Source organism: Zosterops lateralis, assembly GCF_965231275.1.
Source record: "Zosterops lateralis genome assembly, chromosome: Z".
In the NCBI taxonomy this organism is placed as follows: domain Eukaryota; kingdom Metazoa; phylum Chordata; class Aves; order Passeriformes; family Zosteropidae; genus Zosterops; species Zosterops lateralis.
The window spans coordinates 78014767-78041435 of record NC_139800.1 but is presented as its reverse complement, the minus strand read 5'-3'; the positions used below and the strand labels follow the sequence as shown (position 1 = coordinate 78041435).

The 26669-nt window shown below is 43.3% G+C and overlaps 1 protein-coding gene across 4 annotated transcripts in view; it reads right to left on the bottom strand.

Annotated features, from left to right (window-relative positions):
• LOC310922867 (mitogen-activated protein kinase kinase kinase kinase 4-like) overlaps positions 1-26669 on the bottom strand; it is a 93006-nt gene that overhangs the window by 47878 nt on the left and 18459 nt on the right. For all 4 annotated transcript variants that reach the window (XM_083883786.1, XM_083883783.1, XM_083883784.1 and 1 more), the window contains exons 3-8: positions 14874-14930; positions 8824-8949; positions 7944-8054; positions 6057-6147; positions 3955-4085; positions 1591-1645 (exon numbers count right to left, since the gene is read on the bottom strand). In XM_083883786.1, the coding sequence (XP_083739912.1) occupies positions 1591-1645; positions 3955-4085; positions 6057-6147; positions 7944-8054; positions 8824-8949; positions 14874-14930 (571 nt within the window). The remainder of the gene's footprint in view (positions 1-1590; positions 1646-3954; positions 4086-6056; positions 6148-7943; positions 8055-8823; positions 8950-14873; positions 14931-26669) is intronic.

Sequence of the window (26669 nt, the reverse complement as noted above, 5' to 3'; positions counted from 1 at the left end):
GAAGAAAAGCTAATATGGAGCACAGAGCTCATAACCTGCACTGTGACACAGAGCAGAATGACTGAGCACACATTTAACCTATCATGTGCTCTGGGAATGGGAGCACCATTATCAGGCAATCTGGCAGATTCCTGCATTCAGAAACTACCTTCTCTCCAGCCCACTGTACTTCTCTTTAGGGCTATAGCTGTGGAAAGTTGAAGCTACAAGGAACTCAGCAGAAAGCAAATACCATCACATCTCATCTATCCCAGGCACTTTGTATGGAATTTTGAGTGTGTTCTAACTGGCAGGGAGAAATGTTGAGGGTAAAAGGTCTTTCTTCACCAAACAGAGCTACTGAAGGACAACTGACAGAAAATACATGGAGGCTGATTTCTTATAATATTTAGGTGTTCAGGAGTGATGCTCTTAACAGAAATGAATTAAAGCATCACAGAACCAGTAAAAGTGAGAAGACTATATTCTGGTGGTGCTCTTCTCTACCTTCTATTAATTTCTAAGTCTGTCTCCACCTGCCATAGTTTCTTGCATTTGGTTATGGCTTTGACTTTTTCCTTGGTATGTTCAAAAGTACATGATACAGTGGAGATGGGGGGCAGAAATCTGATTTCTAGCTGTGGGTCCCAGACACTGTTGTACTACAGTAAACAAAACACAAGGCAACAGAATATAATCTACAGCATTTCCCTGTCAAAACTAGGGAAAACATAAAATGCATGAGGAACTGGCATGCAGAATTACAAAGTTCCTCCCAAAGAAACTCCCCATGGACTCATGTCTCGGGACTAAGCTTCAGTCAGGCTAAAGCACAGGGTCTGAAAGTGCTCCTGAACTCCAGTTGGCTCCTGCTAAAAACCAAGTCTGATGGGAGCACAGCCAAGTGGGTTGTTTAAAAACAGCCTCTGTGCTCTCAGGCTCAGGCCAGAGTATGATAGATTTCATCTCCTGTGCTCTCAGCAGTGACTGGATACCCCATATATCTCATCTGCTCCACAGGAGCTGGGGCAGAGCCACCAGCCTCCCATGCAAATGAAAATACACAAGGACTTTGCACCCACAGATCTCTGCCTGAGCTGCAAGAGGCTCTCTGGGGAGAGAGGGGGCAGCAGGCTGTAGAACTGTGGCAATCTGCTGTCAGGCTGAGAGTGTGGTCACGGATCAAAGACATTACATGTGAGTAAATGCCATATTAGTCCCAAAATCTCCAAGAAACAAGTCAGTTTCAGAGTAAAAATATAACCTTTAGGCCTACCTTCTTCTCACTGCCATCATTTTTTCTAGTGACCTAAACCCAAAGCCACTCCAGTCAATACTTTCTCCTAACATATCAATAACTTCTGCTTAGTTGTATCCATAGGCTATTGATGCTAACAAAAGCTTTAAGAAAAGACTTTTTGTTTTCCCAGGAGATGAAGGTAAGGAATCAAAACACAGAGTGAAAGAGTCCAAAAGGAAGAACACAATGAAGTCCAAATGAGAAGTGCTTTTAAAGAGACAGACAGAACCAGAATTCTGTGCATCAGTGCATCAGCCAAGCATGAGTTATTTTAACACAGAACACCCCCACCTTTATATCAGATAACTTACGAGGTGCTCCTTCAGCCATTTCAATAGCAGTGATTCCCAGAGACCACAGGTCACTCTGCAGGAAAAGAAACAATGCACATTGCAGCGTGCAGCATTCAAGCTTATTTGATTCATTTGTTTATTTTCTTCTTGGTTTTGGGTTTGTTTGTTTTTTTTACAGTTCCCCTAGGTCTCTCCTGGATCATGTTGTTTTACTTGGAGTGACAAATATTCTGCTCCCTCCCACTCCCTACTGAGCTTTTAGGAAATGTGCTAATAGCCAGAAGCTTCCCATTTCCCATGCAACTCTGAACAGCTGATCCATCATTTAAGCAGCCAGCCCCAAAATGCAGACCCTCTGCATTCAAGAGCCAGGCAGAATATAGCACTGTTTAAATACATGTCTTAAATCTGTTTTCATGAGGCATCAAGATACAGCAGTGCCTCACCCTTCTGCTTCTGGCCAAAAATAATTCTTGGTCTTAATGCTTATTTCAGAGCAGTCATTGCTGAGTTTCTACACTGATAGAACAGGAATTATAGTCAGGCCTTGGGGTCTGACTTTTCCTGTACAAAGTCTCTAGTCACACATTTTTGGGCACACGAGAGAAGAGTACATCATGCAGTCAGATTTATGCCACAATGTGTGTTCAGCTCAGTTAACAGAGTGGAGCTCTCTTTATTAGCTGATCTGGATGCCAAGGGCCAGGTTTTGAAAATGGAAGGTAAATTGCAAACACCATCAATGGCTGTAAAAGCTTCACACGTTTCCACTTGATTAATCATGTACATTATTTCACTATTTTTTGTATCTAAATGTAGCCAAATAAGAAGCACCTGGCCAAACCAACTTGCAGAGCTTCTCTAAAACTTATCTTTTAAAAAACTAAAGTGCCAGAAAACCACATATTAGAAGGAATAAACCACTGCATAGCAGCTCATACCCAGCCCAGCACTCTAAATCCAATTTAGAGAGCCCTCTGAGTCCAGCTGCTCTGAACTCTTCACATAAGCTGAAAGGGGTAGTGCTGCAATTTTGAGGAGAGTGAGAGAAACATCCAGGCTACAAGGAATTTTGGTTTGGAGTTCCAAAGCTTGAGAGGCAGATGGGTGTAAGGGAGGATGACAGCAGTGTTTGCAAAGCTCAGTGTGTATACAAACATAGTTACGTGGATATATTTGTACTTGTTTTGTCTTGTTCAGTTGTTCTGGTGTTTTTTGAAGAGCAAGAAGTAACAGAGTAGCTTCCTGCTACTTAGCCCATCCTATCAGGTATAAGTCTCTGTGGGAAAGGCCAGCTCTGTGCCACCTTCTGAGTCACAGCACCGTTTGCAGAAGTGCTTCCAAAACACTGTGCTGACCAGTTTTAAACGACCATATGCAGTATCTATTTGGAAGCAGACAAACCAGGATTATTACTGAAGGCAAAGAAAGCTCAAGAATTAGGGGTGCACATTCTTTATGATTGCACCTTCTGGTAAGTGCACATTCAGAGAAGGAAATCAACTAGGGGCAGGGAATGAAGACAAGAGATTAACTTCTTGAGGTTTGAGTAGAACATTGGCATGATATGGAAAAATAAATATTGTTTATTCATGACTGACACACACAGCATGACCTCACTGGGCCAGTGCAGCACAGAAGGTCTCAGCAAGGGAGAATCACAGTCTCTGAACCACTGAAAAATGGAAGCAATAGCAGATTCTTCTCATAAATATTTCTGAAGCCACAGCTGGAAGGAGAGGTGCAAAGTGGCAATGGAGAAAGCATCTGAACTAAAAGAGTGACTGCAGGGTCACCCAGAAGATACCTGCCCAGAAATCCACCCCTGGAAAACATGCTGCATGGGAGGGACAAGAGGCAGTGCTCACAAACTTAAATACAGGAAATTCTGTGCCTTCTCACCTCTGCCACTCACCAGAAATCATTCAGGGATGGGAAACGACTTGCAGCCACATGCTCATGAATGAGCAAAGAGACACTAATCACCGCCAATTAACTTAGGATTCACAACTGAGTACAGAGCAAAACGGCTCTACCACAGTATTCAGTAACTTGCCATATTAACTACTCCAAGTATTCCTTTGGAACTCCTCTCTCCCTTTCTTTTCTATCCAGACCTGCAACCTTCTTAGTACTTTTTTATTGCAGAGAAGTTCATGAAAGTGTATTTCATGTATTTCATGTATTAAAAATTCAGAAAAAACACCCACAGTGAAACTTCACTCTTAAAAAGAGCTTCCACCCACACATTACAAATATTTCTGTTTGTACAATTCTAGTATTACTGTGGTTTAAAAGGCAGGAAGTTTGAACTTTTCGAATGAGCAGGATTTCAGCAATAACCCACAAGTTTTCTTACCTTGTGGAGTATTTAACACTTACTCTGTAATCATAGGTAGAGTCTGGGTTCTCCTCACAAGCAATGACCTCGGGTGCCATCCAATATGGGGTGCCAATAAATGTGTTTCTTCTCCCAATAGTCCTGTCCAGCTGAGCACTTACACCAAAATCCACTGAAAAGCCAAGAAGGGGTAAAGAAATTAGCAAAAAGTTGTATCTGCATGGCAGAGCGTGTGCTTGATCACTTTAATACTGTTTACAATACTAAACCTTTGGGTTACAATATATATGAAATCTGAGCTCCTCCAGTACCTCTTATCCAACAGTTGATATTTAACTGCCTCTTTTTTCCCTTCTTTTTGACAGAAGAATTAAATAAACAGCCTGCTAAATCTGCCTGGTGGGTTACAGCAAGAGGAATTGCTCTACAAGACATTATGGAATAACTTATGTCTAATTTAAATGCTACATTGAGTAGGACTCAAGGTCTTCAACTAGACTGAAAGAAAAAATAGGATCTACACACAAAGCAAATTTGGATGTGTCTGATATAGCCACTTGTGAAAGCTGGAAAGAATCACCACACTTTATTCTCATCTTAGATCATTATAATGAGTGAACCATGTGGTTCTCTTTGTTCTGAAAAGAGTGATACTTTTGAATCATAAGGACTGTACAGCAAGATGGTTTTGTTCAAATATGAAAAGGGTCCATACAACCAATAATTATGTGATTGTATATCTCTTTGAACAAAACCTCAAGACAGACTAATTGGATCCACTGGGATGGCACTGGAGTGGTATTCACAGAGGAGACAAAGGAAGGGGGAAAGAGAAGGACTGAAAGGGAGACAGCCCCATGGTCACCACCAAGATTTTCTCATTGATGCTGCCTCATTGCAGATTATCTGCAAACCAAAATCTTTTGCAGTGCTATAATTTCATGTGCCCCCAAGAAGGCCTTTGGGGTCATTCTGTGTTTCTGATGGGAAGTGCACACCCTCACACTGAGGTGGAGTAGAATTGAATTGAAAACCACTTGGCTTTCTAGCTTCTTTGCCTTATGACACATGAGCTAAATCTCTCTGGAAACAACTTTTTTTTTTTTTTTCCCTTCTTTTTAAAAATCATTATACTTAGTACATCTGTTTCACCTTCACCCAGAGTTAGAAAGGTCGAACTGCCTTGTCAACCATGTGAAGAATGGTTGAAGTAGTAACTATACAAGACTATAAAAACACACAACACCTTCATCTTACCTGTTTTAAGAGTGAACAGTTGACAATTTATACATATGATTTAGATACTACAAGCAAATTCCTGCCTTCATTTAATTTGACAGCAGAAGTCCCTTTGACTTCAACTAAGCCAGGTTTCTGCCACAAGGTTAAACCATAATGAGATTTTAAAAGTACTTATTTTTACTTGCTCCAACCAAACATCCTACCCCACATCCACAAGCCGTGTTTATTACTTGTTGTTCTCCAACTCTACAGTGCATTTTTTCAGTTAAAGAGAGAGGGCCTGTAAAGATCATCACAAGTAAGAAATGTTCCCCTTGGGATTTCTCCTTTAAAACACATCCCTGTGATGTCTTTCCAAAACATGAAAGACATGCCCTCCTCAAGAGAGATACATACTTGTGTTTAGTTTTAGGAAGAAGCTGTCAGCACTGACATGTCACAGTAATAAAAGGAAATGAATAAACCCTCCAACTTTCTTGAGAGATGACTGTTACTCAGTGGTAGCCCTTACAGATGAGTAATTCCACATTACTGTCAGATTTACGCAAATCTCTAAGACCACTTCCTTTAGAGAAATGGATTAGCAAAATTTGTTCCCCCAACTTTTTTACTCTGGAAGTGGTTTGCATCCCAGGATCTTCTGTGAAGGCCTGATGGTGCTGTGAGTTACTGGGCTGGTTCTGTGTGTGGCTGCCTGTACTGCCCTCAGGCTGTGAGGGACGCCCTTGCAGAACACTTTATATTTTCAACTCTTCCTACACTACAGACACCTTGTAAGCACAAGCCTTAACAATACTTGGGACACATGCTGCACTTAGGTTAGTGAAAGTTCTTTCTGAGTCAAGATAGAAATCTTAAATTTTGACCAACGAGTTTCTAGCACACATTCAAGGAAACTTACCCAATTTTACTTCTGCATTTTCTGTGAGAAGAACGTTCTGTCCTTTAATATCTCGATGGATGACATGGTGAGCATGAAGATGTGCCAACCCCTAAAAGAAATCCAGAATTGTCTTATTCTTTCTTCTTAACATTACCCTGAGTACAGCACTGTTGCCTTTTTACACTTTCACCCTTTTCAGCCTTTATTCATAAGGGAACTCTTTTAGATGTTACTAATAACATTTTCAGGGAGGAGAGAAGACAGCAGCTCTAAGTTTGATTGTCTTCTTCATCCCAGGCCTAAAAGTGGTGGAGCATCTCTAGAGTGAAGTGTGAAGAGAATGATGTAGCAATATTTTAAACTTTTGTCTCAAAACCAAGGGATGCTCCTTGCACTCTATGCTAAAAGCAAACAAAAGACAAAAAGATCAAAGCAGAATACTCTGTATGAGGACCAGAGACAGCAGCTGACTGGCTGTAGTGGCCTAAATTTTGCATTCAACAAAATGAGAAATTCAGTGGTAAATGGACTAGAGAAAGTTAAAAATGCCATGTCAGACCTCATTTTGAATGCAGCAAATATTGTTTTCAATCAGCTAATATTTGCTGTATTCCTCCTGCATTTCAAAATTGCCCATGGTTGAACTAGCATAGACATAAAGGAACACACTGAAATAATCCATTATAGTAATCCAGGGATGCTTCACTCGCGACATTTAGCCTAACATTAATGGCTTCAAACAGAGCTTCCACCCAGCTTGTAAATTTTCCAGAAGGAAACACTGTCAATCCATGTGCAACTGTACCACTTTGTCTTGAAACAAGCATGATTAAATCCAATCCCTTGCTTTTACCAACATGCTGTCCCAGTTTTCAGTTGCATGAGCATAAACCAAATGTTTTAACATCAATTGCTTTAACAGAGACATTACAGCCACACCAGTGAGTTGTTTTTTTTTCTTTTGCAGAAGAACTCCCCACGCCTTCTAGATATAATGATCATAATCCACAGGCTAGTGCCAAATCCCTGTAAGATGGCAAATATTCTCTGCTGAGCACATTTCTCAACTCCTGTACCCCAGAAACAAAGCTCTACCCCTATTCAAGCTTTACTTCAGCATGCCATCTAAACTCCAACTCCCAGAATACACATTTATCTTACCATTATTTAGAAAAGATGTAAAACTCTACTATAGGGAAGACAGATCAGTAACTCTGTAATGGGTTTTGAATTTAGAATGACTGGCTTCAACATCATATTTTTTTTCCAGGCTAGTTCACTAGATTACACTTGGGAATTGTTTTATGCTCTGTACTTTCCAGGAAAAAAAAAAAAAAAAAAAAAAAAAAAAAAAAAGAAGAAGGCAGCCCTAAGCCTGCATAAAATAAAATATAGCCCCAAGATCTCTCTTGGGAAATATTATCCCAGCAGGGCCACCTTTAAGATTTTGGAATGCTGTTTAGTCAACATTGCCTCTATTAGTGTGGAAAAGAGATCCCTGAGTCTGTGCAGGTAAAGGAATTATGGACAGAAAGATCTCGAAGCATGAACAGCTGAAGTACTGAGCAGAAAGATCTCCTGATGTGGAGGGCAGACATACGGAAAACAGGAAATTTTTTTTTACTTTTCTAGGTGCCCAGGGTCTGTAATTTCAGAAGATGGCTCTTTGCCATAGGAAAGAGGACTTTTCTGTTCCTCATACAGAAAATGGGATTAACTACAACAATATGGGATGTCAGGCAGCCATCATGCCCAGCTCTCAGGGCTCTTCTGAACCCAAGGACCACAGCCCGTGAGCCCCACGGATCACAACCTTTAAACAATAATGCTCATTAGTGACCTATTTTAGCAACCAAAGGCTTTTTGGTTGCAAATGAGCAGCGAAGCTGTGCTGGCAGGACTCACCCTGAGAACCTCTCTGCAGATGTAAGCAATCCAGTCTTCCTTGAAACAGTTCCCTTTTGTCTTCTTCACCAAGTCAGTGACAGAGCCTGCACCGCAGTACTCCATCACCAGCTGCAGGGAGACAAACACACACAGGGCACCTTTACCACAGCTCTGCCAGGGGCCAGCAGAGAGAACACCTGCAAACACCCACTTCCACCACAACCCAGCCATGGAAAACTACACTTGGCCTTCTCAGGTGCCAAGTGACTTAAAATCTCATTCCCTGAATCACACACGTTGCTAAATAAATAAAAAACCTCACTAGTGCTCCTCTCCTGTTGTAGGTTTTAGATAGGTTTTTTCTTTTTAATATACACGAAATTGGAAAATCAAGAGCTAACAGCACTGAAAAACATGGGAGTATTTAAAAATTTGAAATTCCTCCTTTTGCTGCAGAGCTTCAAAAATCTTGCAGCCAAAAAATTGGAGGATTCATTATTCTCCTTTTCTTTATTGCCAATTCCTCTGCTTCCTTTTTGTTATTTTCCATCTGAAAAAAGGAGAGGAAAGCAATAAGAATGAGAGAAGGCAAAAAAGACAAGCTTTTTCACTTCAGTAAAAAAAAGAGAGAAGAATTTAATTTGGAAAAAAAAAAGGTTCAAGCAACAAATCAGAATGACAGCATAAGTCACAAGAATCATAACATACTTTATGCCCATCCTCAAAGGAAATCATAGAGATGGAAGACGTCTAGGGAGGAGTAATTTTTCTCTTTTATATGTTATTCTTCAGAACAATGACTCCAGAGCTTCACTGAGACAGAGTCCAAGCCAAGCATGCTGGAGCTCTAAAGAAGAAGCTGTAAATCTGATGAGCAGAAATGACACTAAACACTTACCCAGAGCTGATCATCTTGGCCTGCAGGACTTTTCTTCACAAAAGCCCCATAATATGTAGCAATATTCCGGTGATGGGAGTACTTTTTCAGCATATTTATCTCCAGCTTGATTTCCTCCTCTTCATTCTGTAACAAAAGAGAGCAGGAGGCTCTTTAGTTGACCAGAGATCACCAAGCCCCAGGGCTGCAAACCAACCTCTGTCTCTGGAGGCCTCAACACCCACCTGGAACAGCCATGAGCAACCTGGTCTGATCCTGTGGCTGACCCTGCTTTGAGCAGGAGGTTGGGACCAGAGTTACCCTGGGATTATGAGACTGCAGCTAATAGAGGGCTCTTAAACTGACAGCTGAATCACCCTGATCCATGGGTCTAAACCAATGTATTTCTAGGGCTTGACTTAAAGATGCAAAAAAGTCCCCGCTCAGGCATAAGAATTGCATATTGTCTCCTCAGGGAGCTTAGACAGGACTTATTACCCTCTATTTATGGTTTCTGCATGCAGTAATTTAGTCTCAGAGAAACTAGCCAGACTCAAACAAAAATGAAATTATTCCTAACACCCCATTACTTAAATACTTGGAAAAGCACTGAGTGCACACATCAGGCAATTTGTCTTCCCAGCCCCTTGGAGGGTCCTGCTGGGAGGAAACCAAAGCCAAGAAGGAGGTGACTTGCCACAAATCAAACTCCAGCCTAAACCAAGGTTAGGATCTGCTCCTTCCTTACAGCTGTGAGGCCGCCCTATCTGGACTATGAGCTTTCTCCCCCTCCTAACAACAAGCCATCCATGGCCCCATGGCATATCGTGGGCTAGCACACCCCTAGACATCATCTTCCAGGCATCAGCTGCCTGTTTCCCCTTGTCTTTGTTTCAATCTTGCCAGGGCAGACATCCTCTTCTGCTCATACAACATTGTGCAAAATAAGACAACTAATGGAAACAAGTTTTAATAATTATGTTAGAAGGAAATGCCCTTTTTCAGAGAGAACTGCCTGATTTGGAAAGGCCTCTTTAGAGCTGGTTTGTTATGGTGCACAACACCCAGTGGAACACAGCTAGGTTTTGCCATTTCACTCAACTTAATAGGAAAGGAGTAGTGCTGCAAGGTATCCTTGTATAGGTTAAAAGGAGTACAACAAACTTGAAAATTAATTTACCTTGTTGCAAAACATCCCAGTCAGCACTTACTAGCTGAAGGGAAAAAAAAAAGAAAAAAGAAAAAAAGAAGAAGCAGCAAGGATAACTCAGCCCCAAAGGACATTTTTTTGTGCTTTTCCTCTATTTTCCAGCAGTTTTGCCATTGAAGCATTCCTTTAACTACCATAATGGACTGCTTACAAAGCCAGACACATTGACCTTTCTACCTGGAGCAACACATTAAAGCCTGACAGGCAAAAGCCAAATTCTCTCAAGGATATGCATATGATGTGTCTTATTAAACCTGACCACACAAAAACCATTTCCAACAGAAGGGACCAGTAAGTTTTCCCCAGTAACATGAACACCCAAGAGACATGTTACCAGACCAAAGCCTAACTGTATTAAGCCTTCAGAGACCTAAAATAACTCTAGCTGAAGCTAAATGAGCTACTTCAGGTTTCATAACAATCTCTATTGAACACAGGCTCTCAAGCTGCACAAATTATAGTAAATAGTTCATTTATCTTTTGTTTGCAGTTAGGGGGGAAGGAGGACCCTTAATCCTTGCCTTGATACAGCCCTGGAAGTTGTAGGACTGAATTTGTGAGGCTAAAGAGGAGCCCAGGGCAGCACATGGAGAGTCCAGGAGAAATGGGAGCTGACTCCAGACAGCATGCAGGAAATCCTCCCAGGGTAGGATTCTCTGCACAGGGACAGAGCACAATGAAAGGGAGGTGAGAGCTTGTGTTGAAGGGATACAAGGCTCCACTCCCTTTGGAACTCCACACAGAGCACATGAAAGGGAGGACACATGCAGGTAAGGAGGAGCCAGAGAATAAAGACATGGGAACTGTCATCCTGGACCTGACCACAGGGGTTCTGTCATCTACACAAGCTTCTGGATCTCTAGAGAAGAGGGGCTGAAAGAGAAACAAGCAGGGTGAACTCCTTTCTTCCTCTGCTGTCCCTCCTGCATTCTGCCCACTCCTTCTGCAAACGTGTGGAGGGGCAACACTCACCTTTCGTAAAGGCCTTCTCCAAATTACTTAAAATATTTACAGTTGTGATTTGGGTTTTTCTAACTCTGCCTACCTACATGAAATTTGCCCTGGTGGAACCCAGCTCCTTGCTGTGCCTTCAGCATCAGCCTGTAGGTTTCACACCTCCCCTCTGGGAGCTGGCAGATCCCAACCACTTCCTCATAGCTGCTGCCTCTTTTTCAATTCTTCTTCCTTTAACCAGTTAATTTTCTGGATGTTGGAACCATGCTGGAAAAGCTCTTATCCAAGTACTTTCTATTCCTCTGCAGTCTGACCTCTATGCTTTTTAAACAAAACCAAGCACATGCCTGTCCCTGAACACAACTGGGATACCCCACAGGCTCTTCCACACCCACTGCCAAGAGCATGAGGAGCTGCACGTGGGTGATGCTCCTTCCCTAGAGCCAGCAAGATTCAATTCCTGCTTTCTCTTGTGTCTCTATTTACCCTGAAGGCCAGAACCTGGTCCCTCCCTGCACCTGTTTCTCCTTCCCTTGCCCATCCTGCCCTACAGGGCCCAAGTAACACTGCCCAGTGCAGCTGAATGCCTTGGGGAGATGCTGCTTGGAGTAGACAGCAGGCTGAGCTTCAGGTCCTGGTCAGTCTGCAAGGCAAAGGGCTACACAGGACAGCAGCTGGGCATTTCACAGACAAATGCACTCTGGCTTCTCAGTGCCTCAGTGAGTTTTGGAAAAAATAGTCTCTGCCATGGAAAAACCAAGGCAGAAGGGTAAACCTGAGTGATTGTGCCCCATGGGCCATATCATGAGGTCTGCCCAGGAACTGAACCCAGACTTGCCAAGCCTCAGTGCTGCATACATCCTTCAAGCACAGTGACTGGGGACAAAAGCACCCTCAGCTGCTCAGTGCACACCCACACTCAGAATTTCCACTTTCTACCATCTCTCTTGCCAGCATTACCATCAGCCTCATTTCTCAGGGGTCTACAAAAACCTGCTCATAAATAATGCTGCTCAAGGAAAGGAAACAGGCTGGCAGATGTGCAGGTGCAAAAAGATGTTTGCTTTCACAAACCAGTGAGCTCCTGGGCACAGATGGCTGCATGCAGAGATGACAGGCTCATGATCAAAGGCTGTTTTTGAAGATGTGGGCCTATCTGCAGTGGCATTAGAACACCTCTGACCGCAAATGGAAACGAGATCATCAGCTGATAAATACTGCACCAAGAGACCCCTTAGTACTGGGGCAGGCCTAACAACAAGTTTCACATTCAAATGTTATTCTGCTCTCTAGAAGGAATGAAAGCAAACTCAGATGGAGAACGATGTGCTAGAGAAGAGCTCTTTGATCACCTGCACCCATAGCTGAAGAGACAAGCAACAAGAATCCAGTCTCTCTGCAAGCACTCTGCTTGCTTGGCTCTGTCAAAAAAACAGGAAGCAGAGCCTGCATGGAGAGGCACATGAGTGCACGTTGCCATCAGCTCCCCTTTAACCATTTCAAAGGGCTCCCCACCCCCCCCCGTGGAACTCAATACAGCAGCACTTCCTGACAGATGTCCAGAGGATCCCACAATGACCACAGCATCCTGCTGCTGCTCTTAAGAAACCAGCCTGGGGCTGCAGCTCATGATGGCAAAGGGCAGATTTGCTGAGCTCTTGGAGTGTCCCAGATCTGAACAATCACAGCTGGAGTTGGCAAGTTCTGATGAAATGACTTCTTACTGGAAAAAGAAGCCCTGTAGCTTTGGTGAAGGAATCAGAATATTTCGGTGAACAAAAGTGGCAGAACTAGCAGAAGTGACTGCATCCAGACATGCCAGCCTGTGCCCTAGCAGCAGGAATACAGCCAACTCTGCATTAGGAAAGTGGAAGTAAGAGCAGAAAGCCCTGCACTCACCCTGTGTCAAGGCCTGAAAGCAGGAACACTTCAGCACAGCTGAGCTGGAATTGTTCAGGATTTTAGTGGGGGAGAGCACCAGGAAAAACCCCTTTGGGCAGTTGCACTAACATGCTCCTCACCTTCCCATGAAGGTCTCAATGTGAAAACAGCATGACCTGCTATCACTGCCCCTCAAACAACAGCACAGGCTCCCCAGCATGATGTGGCTCTGTCACCTGCAGCAAATCAGACCTAAACAGCTTTGTTTCGTTCTTAGAATCTAATCTAAGATTTTGTTCTCAGAATCTCTGCAGCAAGTCTACTAAAGTGATTCCTGAAGTGGGACCATATAGTTGTCCTCTATTTAAATTTTGTTGCCAAGTAAGGAGGCATTATTGGATGCTGCAATTTGTTGCTTGCACACAAAGGAGACTATGTAATGTACAGAATAGAGGAAGAAATCTTTTCAAGGTTCCCTTCATGCTGACTTTTCTTCAATTGTTTCATCAAGGAAGGGACTGTCACTGGTGTTTACATGACAATCCACCAGGAATATCTTTAACCAGTCCTCACACACACAGTTGACTGACCCAGCAAAGCAGGAAAGCAGATCTGGGTAACTTCTGAGCCTCTGCCAGGATCCTCCTCTGTCAAGGCAGGGAGGTGCTCTCATCTCAGGAATCTGACTGTCATCCAACTCATATTGGCTCTTCCTTCCAAAATCCAGCAGTCTCATGTTTGGTGACTGCCATTTTTTAAATGCAAAGCAGCTGATGATATATGTACCTACAGACCCAAAAGCAAATCCCACCGATCTAATGTAGCACCCATTAAAAAAAAAAAACAACACCCTCCTCAGTACAGAACTGGCAATGCAGCTACACACACCTCTTGTACAAACAGCAGCCACGGCCAAACCAGCCCTTGGATATGCTTTGTACATTACAGGAGCATCCAAGTTCAGACCACTTGCTGCTCAGGGCTGGATCTCCACACCATCAACAGAGAACTGTCCTGGACCTGGTTTATGTGACAGGACCAAGGCAGACACCAATTTGGTCTTTCATTTCAAGACAAAGAAAAGACACATAAAAATGCAGGCAAGTATTGCTTGTGCTTGTCCCAACACCACATGTAGATAAAGCACTGGCAGCCTGGCCCACACAATTCAGAGTGTTGGCTTGGGTTTTGTTGTGGTTTTTTTTTTTTTTAAATTTGAGATGATAACCCTTCCATCATATCACAAGAGAAGCTGGATTTCTGTTCTCCATATCCGCAGTGCCAGAGTGACAGAACAGGGAGCTGGTCTTCAATGAGTTCTTGTGCATCCTACAAAACCAGACTTCTAGAAAACTCAAGAGGAAGAAGCAGGGAGTCTCCTCAACTTTCCTGGGGCTCAGGCTAATGTGGTGTCAAGGAGACAAGCTGCTCCACTACTGGCTGTGCTCTTCAAAGGAGAGACAAACCCCAATATTTAGCAACGTTTTCAAAACCCTGTTTCAGCACTGACACCCATTTATAAATGTGAGATGGGATGGTGCCAATTAAACTGTCTCTCCTTCTGTCAGACCACAATAAAATAGCACTGCATTTGCATTTCTAACACGTTCCTGCTTGCTGGCTGTCAGGGCATGACTCTGAGGAACAGCTGGCACATGAGGGGATAGGGTGTGATGAAACACAGCAGAGGCAGTGCAGAGACACAGGGAATCTTTTAATTGCAATCTGAAAGCAGATCATCAACTAGAGATAAGCAGAAAGAGACTTACTGTCTTTGATATTACTTAACACCAAAATATATGGCAATGCACCCCTTTATCACTTTGTCACCATTGGTCAGCCACACTTAAAAAATATGGTTGTGTTAACACCACTCAGTGCTTTATAAAACACAAATCAGTGCTCAGGAACCATTATTTATACCAGTGGATCTTCTTTCATGAGCTGTCCACCCTCTCATGATCTGATTATTTATTTTTCCTTGCTGCTTGAACAATGACTTTATTATTTTTGGTTTTGCACTCACCTCAGTAACATTCATCACTTTGATTGCTGCCAGCTGCCCAGTCTTAACATGGCGACCCTGGTAAAATAACAGAAGGCATTAAGTAAAACATGTAGGCAAACCATGAATACATCAACAAATTAGGCCTATAACAACTAGGTTTGACTAATTGTTTTCAATCATGTTCTAGGCAATGTTCTAGTTGAAGGTGTCCCTCCTCCTTGCAAGGGTGTTGGACTAGGTGACCTTTAAAAGATCCCTTCCAATCCAAACTATTTTGTGATTCTATGTACCAAACAACTTTCCAGAGACAGGAAAATACCAAGGTGAAGTTTGGTGACGTGTTACCAGAGCCACACCCTTACTGTGCCCTGAATTTAGCAGAGTTACCTCTACAGGGCTGAATTTCCCTTTAGCACAAAGGAAGCACCAATGCTGGGAGACCCCTGTTCTCACAGCACAACGTGGGGGCTCCATCTAACTTCTGTTCAACAGGTGATGCCAGACCTTGAGTCTCCTCTCCTAGGAAATGCCAGCACAGTCTCAGAATGCCTGAACAAGAGCCACATTCCTGTCCTGCCATCCATGGCTGAGGCATGCTGGGGAAGCTGGAAGGCATCAGACAGTTGGCTCTGCCCTCACCTTGACCCCTGACATGTCCTGGCATACCTCCGGGTAAAGACAAAACTCTGCCTTCCAGTACATCAATCTGGCAACCTCTACGTGGTTGAACTAAAGCTCTATGCATGCTTTTTTTTTTGCCTTTTTTTTTTTTTTTTTTAATTTATTTATTTTTTAAGGCTTTTTACTTCAAAATGCTTAGTCTTTATAATCCTTTTATAGTCCTTGTGATCCTTGCTTCAGCTGAGTTAACTACATCTTCGCAACTACTACTCAGCTAGTATCTCAGCTACTTTCCCAAAAGCATGCAAGAACTTTCAATTAAAAAAAATTGTCTTCTGTGGTGGTGGGGAGGAACTAACCCAGGACTTTGTGTGGGTGCCTACACATGTATACAGCTCATTACGAAATGCCCACACCCCAGAGTCACTTTTAAACAACAGACAACTGGCAACTTCAGCCGAGGTAATAGCCTTGGTTTTGATAACACAGCTAGGTAAAGGAAGTCAATAGGAAATAAAGCTATTTAAAGAGCATTCTTGCTACTGAGACTGACAAAATGTGATTCACAGGACCATGCACGATGAACACAACCATGAATCTTGCTATCAGCTGCAGCTTCTTGCTTTGGTGAGGTCGAGTTGCTCAACAGACACCACAGATGAAGTCTTTCACCACGATAACCAGCACTGACCTCACACTGGAAGATGGTATCAAAAGATTTGAATATGCAGTGGGTTTGATATACATCCCAGCTCCTCACTTCCATCAGATGTTCAGAAATGGGTTTGAAGCTTTGAGGCTATTATTTTATTCCCGAAATAGCAGTGCCTGCAAAGCTGTACATCAAAATAACTAACTGACACCAGTTAGGGAAGCCACTGGAAATCAGGAGATCAAATATGAAATGTTGCAGTTTGCAGACAAAATGATTTGCAGGTGCAATTTACACCCGCAAAATTAAAAGCTGGGTTGATGTAATTTTAAAATCCAGGTTGTATCTGCACAAAAGTGCATACAAATGTTATTTCTAAGACTAGGCAATTTTTCATCAAAGAAGAACGATTCCTCATTCTCAGGCAATATGTCACAGTCATGTTTTCTTTTACAAAAAAACTAAACCCTGCTGAGTTTTTTTGTATATTTATAAGTGTCCTCTTTCCATGGAAGGACTCCTGGGATCACAAAGCGTTTTCTCATGAAGCAGAAGGACAGGATTTACATATCAGCACAGACCTCAGGAGGAAGACAAATAGGGCACACAGGCCTTGCTGGGTGAGCGTGGATGGGCAGTGACCACTGCCAGCCCAGAGGATGTTGGTGTTGGGTCAACATCCATCCCTGCTAACACCAATGCTGGTCACCCGTGTCCTCTGCACAGCCACAGCTCCTCTCTTGGAGCCACTGTCTGCAAATGTTCCCATTTCCACTGAATGTCTTGGAAATAAGGAGAGAGGGCCTTCCCCAAGGCATAAGCACCCTGTCTTCACCCCAGAATTTGTCTGGAGACAAGCTGGTAGCTCCATGTCTCCAGACACCACACACCAGGTGACCAGCCCATAGAGAACAGGAGTCTCCCCTAGACTGCTGTACATTCTGCAAAGGACCAAGAACTAACACTGATTTTCATATCTGTAGTGAATCATGGAAACCTGCTTCTTTACTGAAAAAATACTCCATCAGTAAAATGCTAATACTGCATTTGAATATTCATCATAATAAGGAAGAGAGAAAGCCTTGGCATTCAGTCCTAGTTTTGAAGCATAACTCCTGGTATAGGTTATTTGTTATTTGCTGCCACAGTTATTTCCACTGTATGCAAAACCTGCTGCTCTCACTTAGCATTATAGAAGTGAATACTAACCCCCCCAAAAAAAGGTTTTGAAAATCAGTATTTATGGGAAAGAAAACAGCAAGTCCTTTTGTTTTGTGGGTTGTGATTCACCTTTGCTCGAAAAATGTGTCCCTGTTAACTAAGATGCACAACTCAATCCTGCTCCTGCAATAAGGCACAGACTATGACTGTGCTGGCAGTTCAGAACAAAAATTACAGATTTCTCAATACTGGTCTTTTAAATTGTTTGGAGTCAATTTTCCTTAACATCTCTAAAAGCAGTAAACATCCTGAACCCAGCCCTGGGCTTTTTGCTAAGAGATAGAGAGCAATGCCTTGGCTAGGGAAGATTTCAGTGCTGGTTCCTTATTTTTTTCATTTATCAATAAATCTCAGAGGTTAGCCAGAGTTCATGGGAACTCTCACATTGCTGCTTCTGCTGAAGCCACTAAGTTAAGCATGTGTGAATTGCTTTGAGAAAAGTGGTGTCTTGGTTTTTGTTTAAAGCTTCTAGGAGCAAACTGGCTGTTTTAACTGCTTCCCAACCAAATGAGATCAACTGATTCACTTATTTCCAGTGACAAGACATGCTGAAGCTCATCCTTATTGATTTAATCCGGAATGGGAAGAAGAATGAGAGGCATTGCCCTCCCAACCCTCTGTTCACTCTGCCACTGCCCATCCTCTCCAGATCATTGGAGCTTGGAGTTCAGCTTGCTGTGATTCAAGATCATGCACATTTCCCCAGAAATTGGGCAGAGCACTGGAATGGCCAATGGGCTGGTTTCCCTAATAAAAGGTTTTATCTTCCACCCAAATGCTCAGTAAAAGAGCTCTGGAGAATGTAGTCAAAACATCCAACAGCCATTTACAACACCCATATTCCTACTCAGGAGTATAACATCAAACTCTGTCAAGCTCATACAAGAACAATTCTGAGGCTCAACTACTTTCTAAAATTGAGGTTCCACCCTTCATTTCGATGAGGTATCCAAGCTGGAAAAATTCTCCCATTAGCTTTGAGTCCAGCTAAATTCCTGGTCTCCTCCAGAAAATATTTCCGCATAAAGTCTGCTGTAGTTGCCAGTTAGTCAGTACAGTAACACTCAGCAAACCTGAAGCCAGCACACACATTTTTCAAATCTAGAGACTGCTCACTGCAGCCAGACTTGAGATGCTTTATGCCAAAGATCTGGTTCTGATGAGCTCCAACCCTGCATTATCTCTGCAGGGAGAGACACACGGAATAGGGCAGATTGCTCAGTGCTATTTCTGTTGGATGTGTATTTATCTTTTCATCTCAGATAAAGGAACTGCTTATCTACGCCCTCTACTAAGGGTCAAGACATGTACTTTTCTATTTACATCGAACAAGAGTGTCAACATTAGCAGCCAGCTATTAGCTGATAAAGGGTCTTTACATGAATTAAGTATATTTACAAAATGATGCACTCAGTCACGTACAACACCTTTTCCTCTTAGGTTCCAATAAAAATTTTGGATGGTCCCTGGCTTGGGCCATGATTACACAAAGAGACCCAAGGTCCCAGTGAGGTTATAAGGTTGCAAGTCATACGCAGAGAGCTTGGTCTGACAGCTTCTCTCCCAGATCCTGCACGTATCTCTCTTCCTGGGGGTGGGAAACAGCTCCATCAGCTTCTCTCCCCACCTGGGATCCGACACATTTGGAGTGGACAATTGCAAGTCCAGACAGCAGAAGCCAGCTGTCCAGTTAAGTGCTGCACACCGTGCCAAGGCAGCCCACGGCCATCCCACCACAGGCTTCCTTTTTGGCAGCAGGCACTCATTAATGCTCACGTGTCTCTGGGCTGTCTGATGGAGCTGTCCCCACGTAACCGCAGCAGGAAGAAGTGCAGGAGAAAGGCAGGGACTTGCCTGCTGCAGGACACCAGGGCAGCACAGAGCTGGTGTGTCTGACCACACAAAAAGTCCCTGTTCTTGTCCATGTCCTTGTCTTCTTGTCTGCAACCAGAAGCACCACTCCACCTGTGTCTCCCTTAAAAAGCAGGGGTTTCAGAGAGGCAGTCAGGTGCCTGTGTGCAGGGACTCCTCCCAAAAACCACAAGACTTGCACACTTCACAGTTCGCACCTTTGTACCTACAGGAAGGGACATTTCATACCACACACACTCTGCTGTCAGGCAAGACACAATCAGCTCACAGCACTAGCACAAGGGTAGGGGACTCCTGGGTGACCCATCACAGCACTGCCTGCCTGTGTAATCCCAAAACCTGGTGAATACCACAACTTAACTCCTGGGACCTTCTCTGGATATTCAACATTTGCATTGTAAAGAGAGATGTGGCTGTCGGAGGTGTGGGACTTTGGCAGTCAAGGTCTTTCTCAACCAGAAGCATTCCTTATGGGATAACAGATGCAGCTTGTGGCCACCCGCCCTCTGGGAGTGAGGTGAAGGCACAGCTGTGTCTCTGCAAGCTCTCACCGAAAGTGAACTCCAGCAAGCAGATTTCCTGTTCAAAGTGCACTGATGAACTTTGAAGTTTGAGCCCATCTTGGGTAAATCTGTGTGGCCCTGCAGCTGCTGGCAGCTTGCCAGCTCAGCCTGCTGTGCCCCCTGGGACTGGTCCCCACCCTTTCACCCCTCTGCTCTCCACCCTTTCCATCCTGCTAATACAAGAAAAGCCTTTAAGAGATTATGCATAGAGTGAACAATGCTCTGCATCAGGATCCAGGAAACCCTATGTCCTATTCCATGTGACCTTAACAAAGTCACAATCCTTCTGTTTCCCTTTCCACAGGCACAGGACTTCTCTACTCAGACCCAGTTCTTTAGAAGGGACGAGTGATGTTTGCTAACCCCAGCCCCAGAGCCAGTGGGAACAGGAGTCCTGCCTGTTCACACTGCAGGCAGGCAGGAACAGCCTCCCATGCAGCTGCAGCATGCTCCCCAGTGGGTCAGCACAGCAGGGAGGAAAACCCCAAAAATATAAAACCTGCAGATGTGCTGCTCCTTATGCTGCAGCTTAGACACAGCCACTGTTCTACAGCAAAAGGCTGCTCATAGAAGCATCCTGCTGTCTCTCTGAGTCTTCACAATGCAAACAAGTGGTCAGGGCGTGCACACCTGGGGCTGTTTCACCTGAGAAGACAGTTTTTAGGTGAGCTCTATCAGCAAGAGCAGCCCATACGTCTCAATTCAGCAACTGCAACCATGTGAGACAACGCACTGTAGTTGTGGTTGGAACTCTTCAGCTAAAAATACAGCAGCGATGCAAAACTTGAAAGGACAGGAATATATTCCAAGAAAGAAGTAATTAAGAGCTTATAGCTTGTTTCTGTTAGTTAATGGCCCAAGGCAAAGTTCAGAGTAAGTCATGTACTGAATACTAGCACTGGATTTCAGGAACAATCCATTTCATCGTAGACTATGACATGTAATCCATGTCAACCCTGGTAGTTTAAAAACCAAAAAAAACCCAAACACAAAAAGCTGCACAAACCACCCCCAACCCACAAATGTCTTGGACAGATGGGCACCAGTTTCACAAAGTCTTTTTTGGTTTTTTTTTTCCAACCCCCAAGAGCTCAGCACACCAGTCAGATGAGAACACAGCTATCATTTTGATTACTGCTTCATCCTTTTAATCACACAACTCAGGCTGCAGAAAGCCTCCTCTGACTGACATTATAAAGTTTTGGTGGCAGTTTTGTCACATCAGCTCTGGATGTCTGCTGTATTTCAGGGCTGTGAATCAAAGAACTGTATTCCCCTAGAGCATTTCTCTTCTTCTTTGTCATACTGGGAGGTGCTGAGATTTTGGAAGCTGTTCCAGGCCACTTCTAGGGTAGCCCTCAGCTCCATCTCCCAGCAGGACCACACCTTTCTTTCCTTGTGACTGCTTTCATGCCAGCAGTGCAGGATGCAGGGACTGCCATAAAACCACAACCCAGGGGCAGTACCTTGGTGTGGATGCCACAGGTTTGCCCTTTCACCCCCACATCTGCCACATTTCCAGACAGACCCAGATCTTACCCAACACCACTTGGGGAGGAGAGCCAAATATTGCATTTCCTCTTCCCTAAGCTCCTTTAACACACTCTGGATAGCTTTGCTGCCATTAACTGTGCTGAAGAGAGGAAGAGCACACAGCAGACTCAGCACCAGCTCTTGAGATCAACACGGGGCAACACAAAAGTCCTTTGCTGCTCTCAGACAATACAACATTAGACACCACTAGGGACAGTCCCTCATGTTGGAACAGGACTGCCTGGCAGATTCCAACTTAACACTGCCTTCAGAGTCAATCCCAAACGTTTCCTGCCAGGGAAAGCAAAGCACATCACCTAAACACCACAAAACATCACCCTTGTCAGTGGTGAACAACAGAAACAGTAACACACTGTAGGTATCAAGACACATTCTTCAAAGTTTATGTCATATTGGTTTTTTTTCTCCCTATATGCTAAACCCCACTCTATGATTAGTTGTGTTCTGAGAAGTCAGCTAGAATGTGTCACTTTAGGTATAGACCATACCAATAACTCAAATGTTGTTTCACATATCCCAGAACTTGGGTTGTAGAATATCAGTGCTAAACCCTAAAATCTCTGCATTTAGATATATAGGAATGAAAGTTGATTAATAACATTCAGTGCTCTTTAAGACAAAGGCTGCTACATTAATGAAGAAATATTAGGGATATATATGATTTATAAAGGGATTTAAATTTTTTAAAACCCCTAAAATGTTATGCTGAATTCCAAATTTCAAAAAACCCTATAATTTTATTAAGTTTATCACATTTATATAGTAAAAATGGATTGAATATTCAGTGAAAAACAACTTCTTTTCCTCACAAACACCACCATCCTATTTATGTGCATGTCCTTTTATCCCCCCTATTGCTTTGTCTCCCCCCTTATATCAGGAGTGGTAATGTATTTGCACTCACTCAAAGTGAAAATATTAGTTTTATGGATTTTTCCAAAGGAAGTTTTAGATGTTTCAGGGCTAAGATGTAAAAAAAGAAAATCAGGAATTTCAGGGCCCCTACTTGTGTCACATGTTTAAAGAAACAAACAAAATTACCACTGTAAATCATAATACCACTGAAGATAACTAAGTTGGCAGTGGTATAGGAGAACTTCCTATGTACTAAAATAGCAACACATTAGGCAAGAGAAGAGATTAGAAAATATAACCTCCACCAGTCGTTTAAAATTCTACCCATGTCCACATTGTCTAGAAGGGAGGGATGGACAAGGGTCATTTCAAAAGTACCAGATCAAATCACCTTGATCTCTGGAGGAAAACGACAGTTTTGCATCCCCACTGTAAATGTCTGTACCACAACCCTCATGAACTGTAAATCCCAAGAGGCACCAGAAGCAGTTTTTCTGTCCAGGTTTTTTTTTTTATCCCTTCAGTTCCTATTTCCTCCCATTGTATGAGTGGAAACACAGGTTGTTTGCTTTGCCTCATGTTTGTCTGTGTCTGACTGCAGACCAGTGGGAAAAGAAAATGAAACAAAGGAACAAATTCAAGCTCTTTCACAAACACATACTTGAATATCTACATTTTTTTGCAATATCAGTATGTTCACTTGATCAGATTACCATCCTCATCCAAAACATGAACCACACAAGGCTACTGCATATTTGTATGAGAATGGCCTGGGGACTGATCTTTTGGGATGCCGAAATCTGCTCCCAAATGAGTTAATCTCACTGTGATCAGCAAGATCAAGCAAAGCACCAAATTTGAAAATACCATTCTAGCCAGAGCACAAAGAAATTTGTCCTCCACTTATTTGAAGTGGGTGGTGTCTGCAGAAGAACATCCCATGTAATCTTCTGCAGCTCCACGCTCATTTAGAGGGAAGTGCCCATTCCTGTGGCTTCTCCTTGCTCAGCTAGCATGTAGACATGATGCTTTAGATCCCCAACTGCTACTTGCAGTTTCTGAACAACATGAACAACGTGCAAGGCAGAGAGCAGGAAAGAGCAGGAACACTTCTCCTGGGGCAGGCAAAAGCAGGGTGGCCTGTGATGGGTGTCAGTGGGAGACTGAGATCTGCAGCACCTAGAGCACCTTGGAGAACAACCTTCACCTGCCACATTTGGGGTCAGCCTGACTGAGGGTCTCAGGGTTACTGCAGGCAGAGATGCTCCTGGTGAAGGACCAGACCCCCAACTGACTTTGATTTGGTCCACTTCCCATCTGGTGATACTTCAGTAGCATCTGAGGGGATGGCAAACACTGAAGCTCCAGCTCCCCTCTGTTCAAAAGTCATCCAGGAGCTTGAGTTTAGAGGGAACTGCAAGGCCATTGAATGAGAACTGCTGCCAACAAGGAAAGAAGAGCAGTATTTTGAGGCCACATGTGGCTCAAGTAGCTCAGTCAGCAGCACAGTGAGTAGAGAAGTCCAAGAAGCAGGTTGTGCAGTTATCCCATTTTCCTCACACTCCATTTATTGGGACATAAAAACTGATTTCGTTTGAGCCTAAATATCACTATTTGCACAAGCAACACCTTTAACAGCCTTGCTATTCATCCTGGGCTTTGGCATTTGTCACATGCCTTCACACCTGTTGAAACACTCTCAGATTTCCAGACTCAGACCCCAATCAGGACTTGCCATCCCTGTCAGAGGCACTGAGGCTCTGCAGATACAGGCAGCTTTTTTCTTTCCATGGAGTTCTGGCTTGGGGACACTGGGCTGGTGTGCTGTTCAGGACAGCACAGGACAGCGGGGATGCAGGGCAGTGGGGATATGGGCTCCTCTTGTTGAGCACAGCCCTGGCACAGAGCCAGTCCCACACAGCACTCGGGAGCCCAGCGGTGATTTACGACAGCAAAGGTCTGCTGCACCTGAAGTCTATTCATCCAGAAAAATAAACAATTTTGGAAAAGCCTCAGCCTTTAGAAGGCTCTCACTCTGCAGAACAGAGGTTGCTGAGAAGCTGAGTCTGGGGTGAGGTACAAATCCCTCCACCCCAGTGAATTTTTGCTGCCTGACTCATACACATCCGTTTACAGAAATACAGGGCACTAGAGAAAACCTGCTCACAGCACATCTCTGCTGCAGAAGGTCACAAGCAGTTAAGTGTGTCCTGCCAGCCCCATCCTGCTGAAAGGAAGTCAGGGCTGGACTGTAGGAGGTCAGCTGATGGGTGGCCAGAACTCTGGAGCAAGAATCTCTCAAAGGAAGGTTTTCTGGCTCACCACTGCTACAAAGCTACAAAGGTTAAGCTGCACACAGCAATTACAAACCTCATGTTAGGAGAGTCATCCTTTAACTTTTTAAGTAATGTGGTTTTATTAGCCATCTATCCCACATAAATACAACCTTGTGTGCACATTAAGCTCTTAGCATTTATATCACCGAATTTTTAAAGATCCTTTAGCATTTTTATGAACAGCAACTATAACATAGTTGAATTTTTTCTTGCATATTATACAGAACACGGACACGGCTCTGCACAGGTTAAAACTGTGTTGTTGGGGTTTTTTTTTTAAAAAAAAAAGCTTTGAGGCAAGCAGGGTACACAGCTGCAAGTTCCAGCCTAAATGATGACAGAGCTACAAGAGAGCTAAGGGTGATTTACTTTTCCAGTTCTGCTGGTGTTTTTCTCACACAGATCGCAGTACCATGCGGGTATGCACCTCTGCAGATGGCTGTGTACAGCACACACAGTATGGGACAACTAGATACTAATACCAGTACTAACAACTGGCATTAAAAGGGTTTCTTTTACAGTCTCAGATTCTTGCCTTCAGTATTTCCTGGTCAATACCCTCCCTATGACTGTTCACCTGAGGTGAATCCTGTAAACCAAAAATTCTGCTGTCTAGTACTGTGAAGTTCAGAAGACCAGAGGTTTGCCTAGGGAAAGGTCATATTCTTTACACACATACCAAAGTCTTCGCAGAGCATTTAACTGAGGGAAAAAAAAAAAAAAAAAAAAAAAAAGAGCATCTAATAATGCTTTTCATTTGGCTCTATTCGGTGAATCCTCTCCAAAAATTAAAAGGGAGTTAATGAACACAATTAAGTCTGTGAAAAAACACACAAGCCTCCAGATTTCTGAATGATTTCTGTAAGAGATGAGCTACATGGCACTGATCTCCCAGCAGCAGTCAAATCCCATTTCCTTCCAAAATCCTATTGGCCAGATGGTCCAGAAAACTCAAGGGAAAATTACTTAAATGTTTGGAAAGGCTTTCAGTGTTAAGTCAGTCTCCAAAATGAAACCAGACTACCCTTCTAATTAGTCTTACAAGTGAAGTACAGCCCACTTTTCTAATGAATTTAAAACAGAGAGGAGATTCCAAGTTCAAAACCAAAAAAATCTGAATTCATGAGGAACACTGGTGATTTTTTTTTTCTAAACTGATATAATCAGCTTTGTACAGCAGAAGCCCAGCTGGCAAAGGTTCCTTTCTCAAGCAAACCACAGGTCAGATGCACAGTAATAGTTCCTGAACAGCTACAAGCAGTTAATGCTCAATGCTGTATCTTCTAAATTCCTGTATTACTTGTAGATATTGAAGTCAATCACAGCAGGACAGAAATGAACAGTGAGCTCTTGAGAGGAAGAAAGAAATAAATACCCCTGCAGAATAATTTCAAGAAAATGGCTAAACACATTACAGCTGAGGAACCGCAGAGCCTTAAGCAATGCAGCTCAGCATAATTACGAGCACACATGAACCAAAAGCAGCAGTGAATCATTGGGAGAACTGGTCACAAGAGGTACCAGCAGTTTTCTGAAATTAACTACTGAACAGCCCTACTGGATTTTTGAAACCCTCATCTCTTTGTCTTGCTCTGTTTAAACAAGCCGAATTAATTTTGTACAGGGCAAGATGAAGCAGTGAACTGAACTACACAGGGAGCTGTGTGTGGGTAAAACCACACCAGAGCCCCAGCACAGGCTGGGGGCCCTCTGCCCTCCTCCCACGCATTGCTGGCTACACCTCACAAAGGTTCCCTGCAGCCCTTGCCACCAACAGATGATCATGGACTGTCCCAACACTGAGGTTCTCACAAGCTCTTCTAGCAACACCAAAAGTCAACCAGAAAATCCTAGTGACTCTGTGTCCTAAGGAATTTCTGCTCTTGGGTTTATTAGATCTGAATTTGTCTCATAAAGGGTCAAATTTCTCAAACAAAACAAACCTCAATCTACAATGAAAAAAAAAAAAAAAAAAAAAAGGAGTGTCTTTTCAGTGGTTTCTCTGTTGGAAAAGGTGTGATCGCACAGATCCTCTCACAGGTTTGGGCCAGAGCTGGAGACGCATGAAATAAACCTAAGCCACTAGTCCAGTGTGTCCACTTGTGTAAAAGTATCTCTGACAAGCAACTGCAGGGCTGCC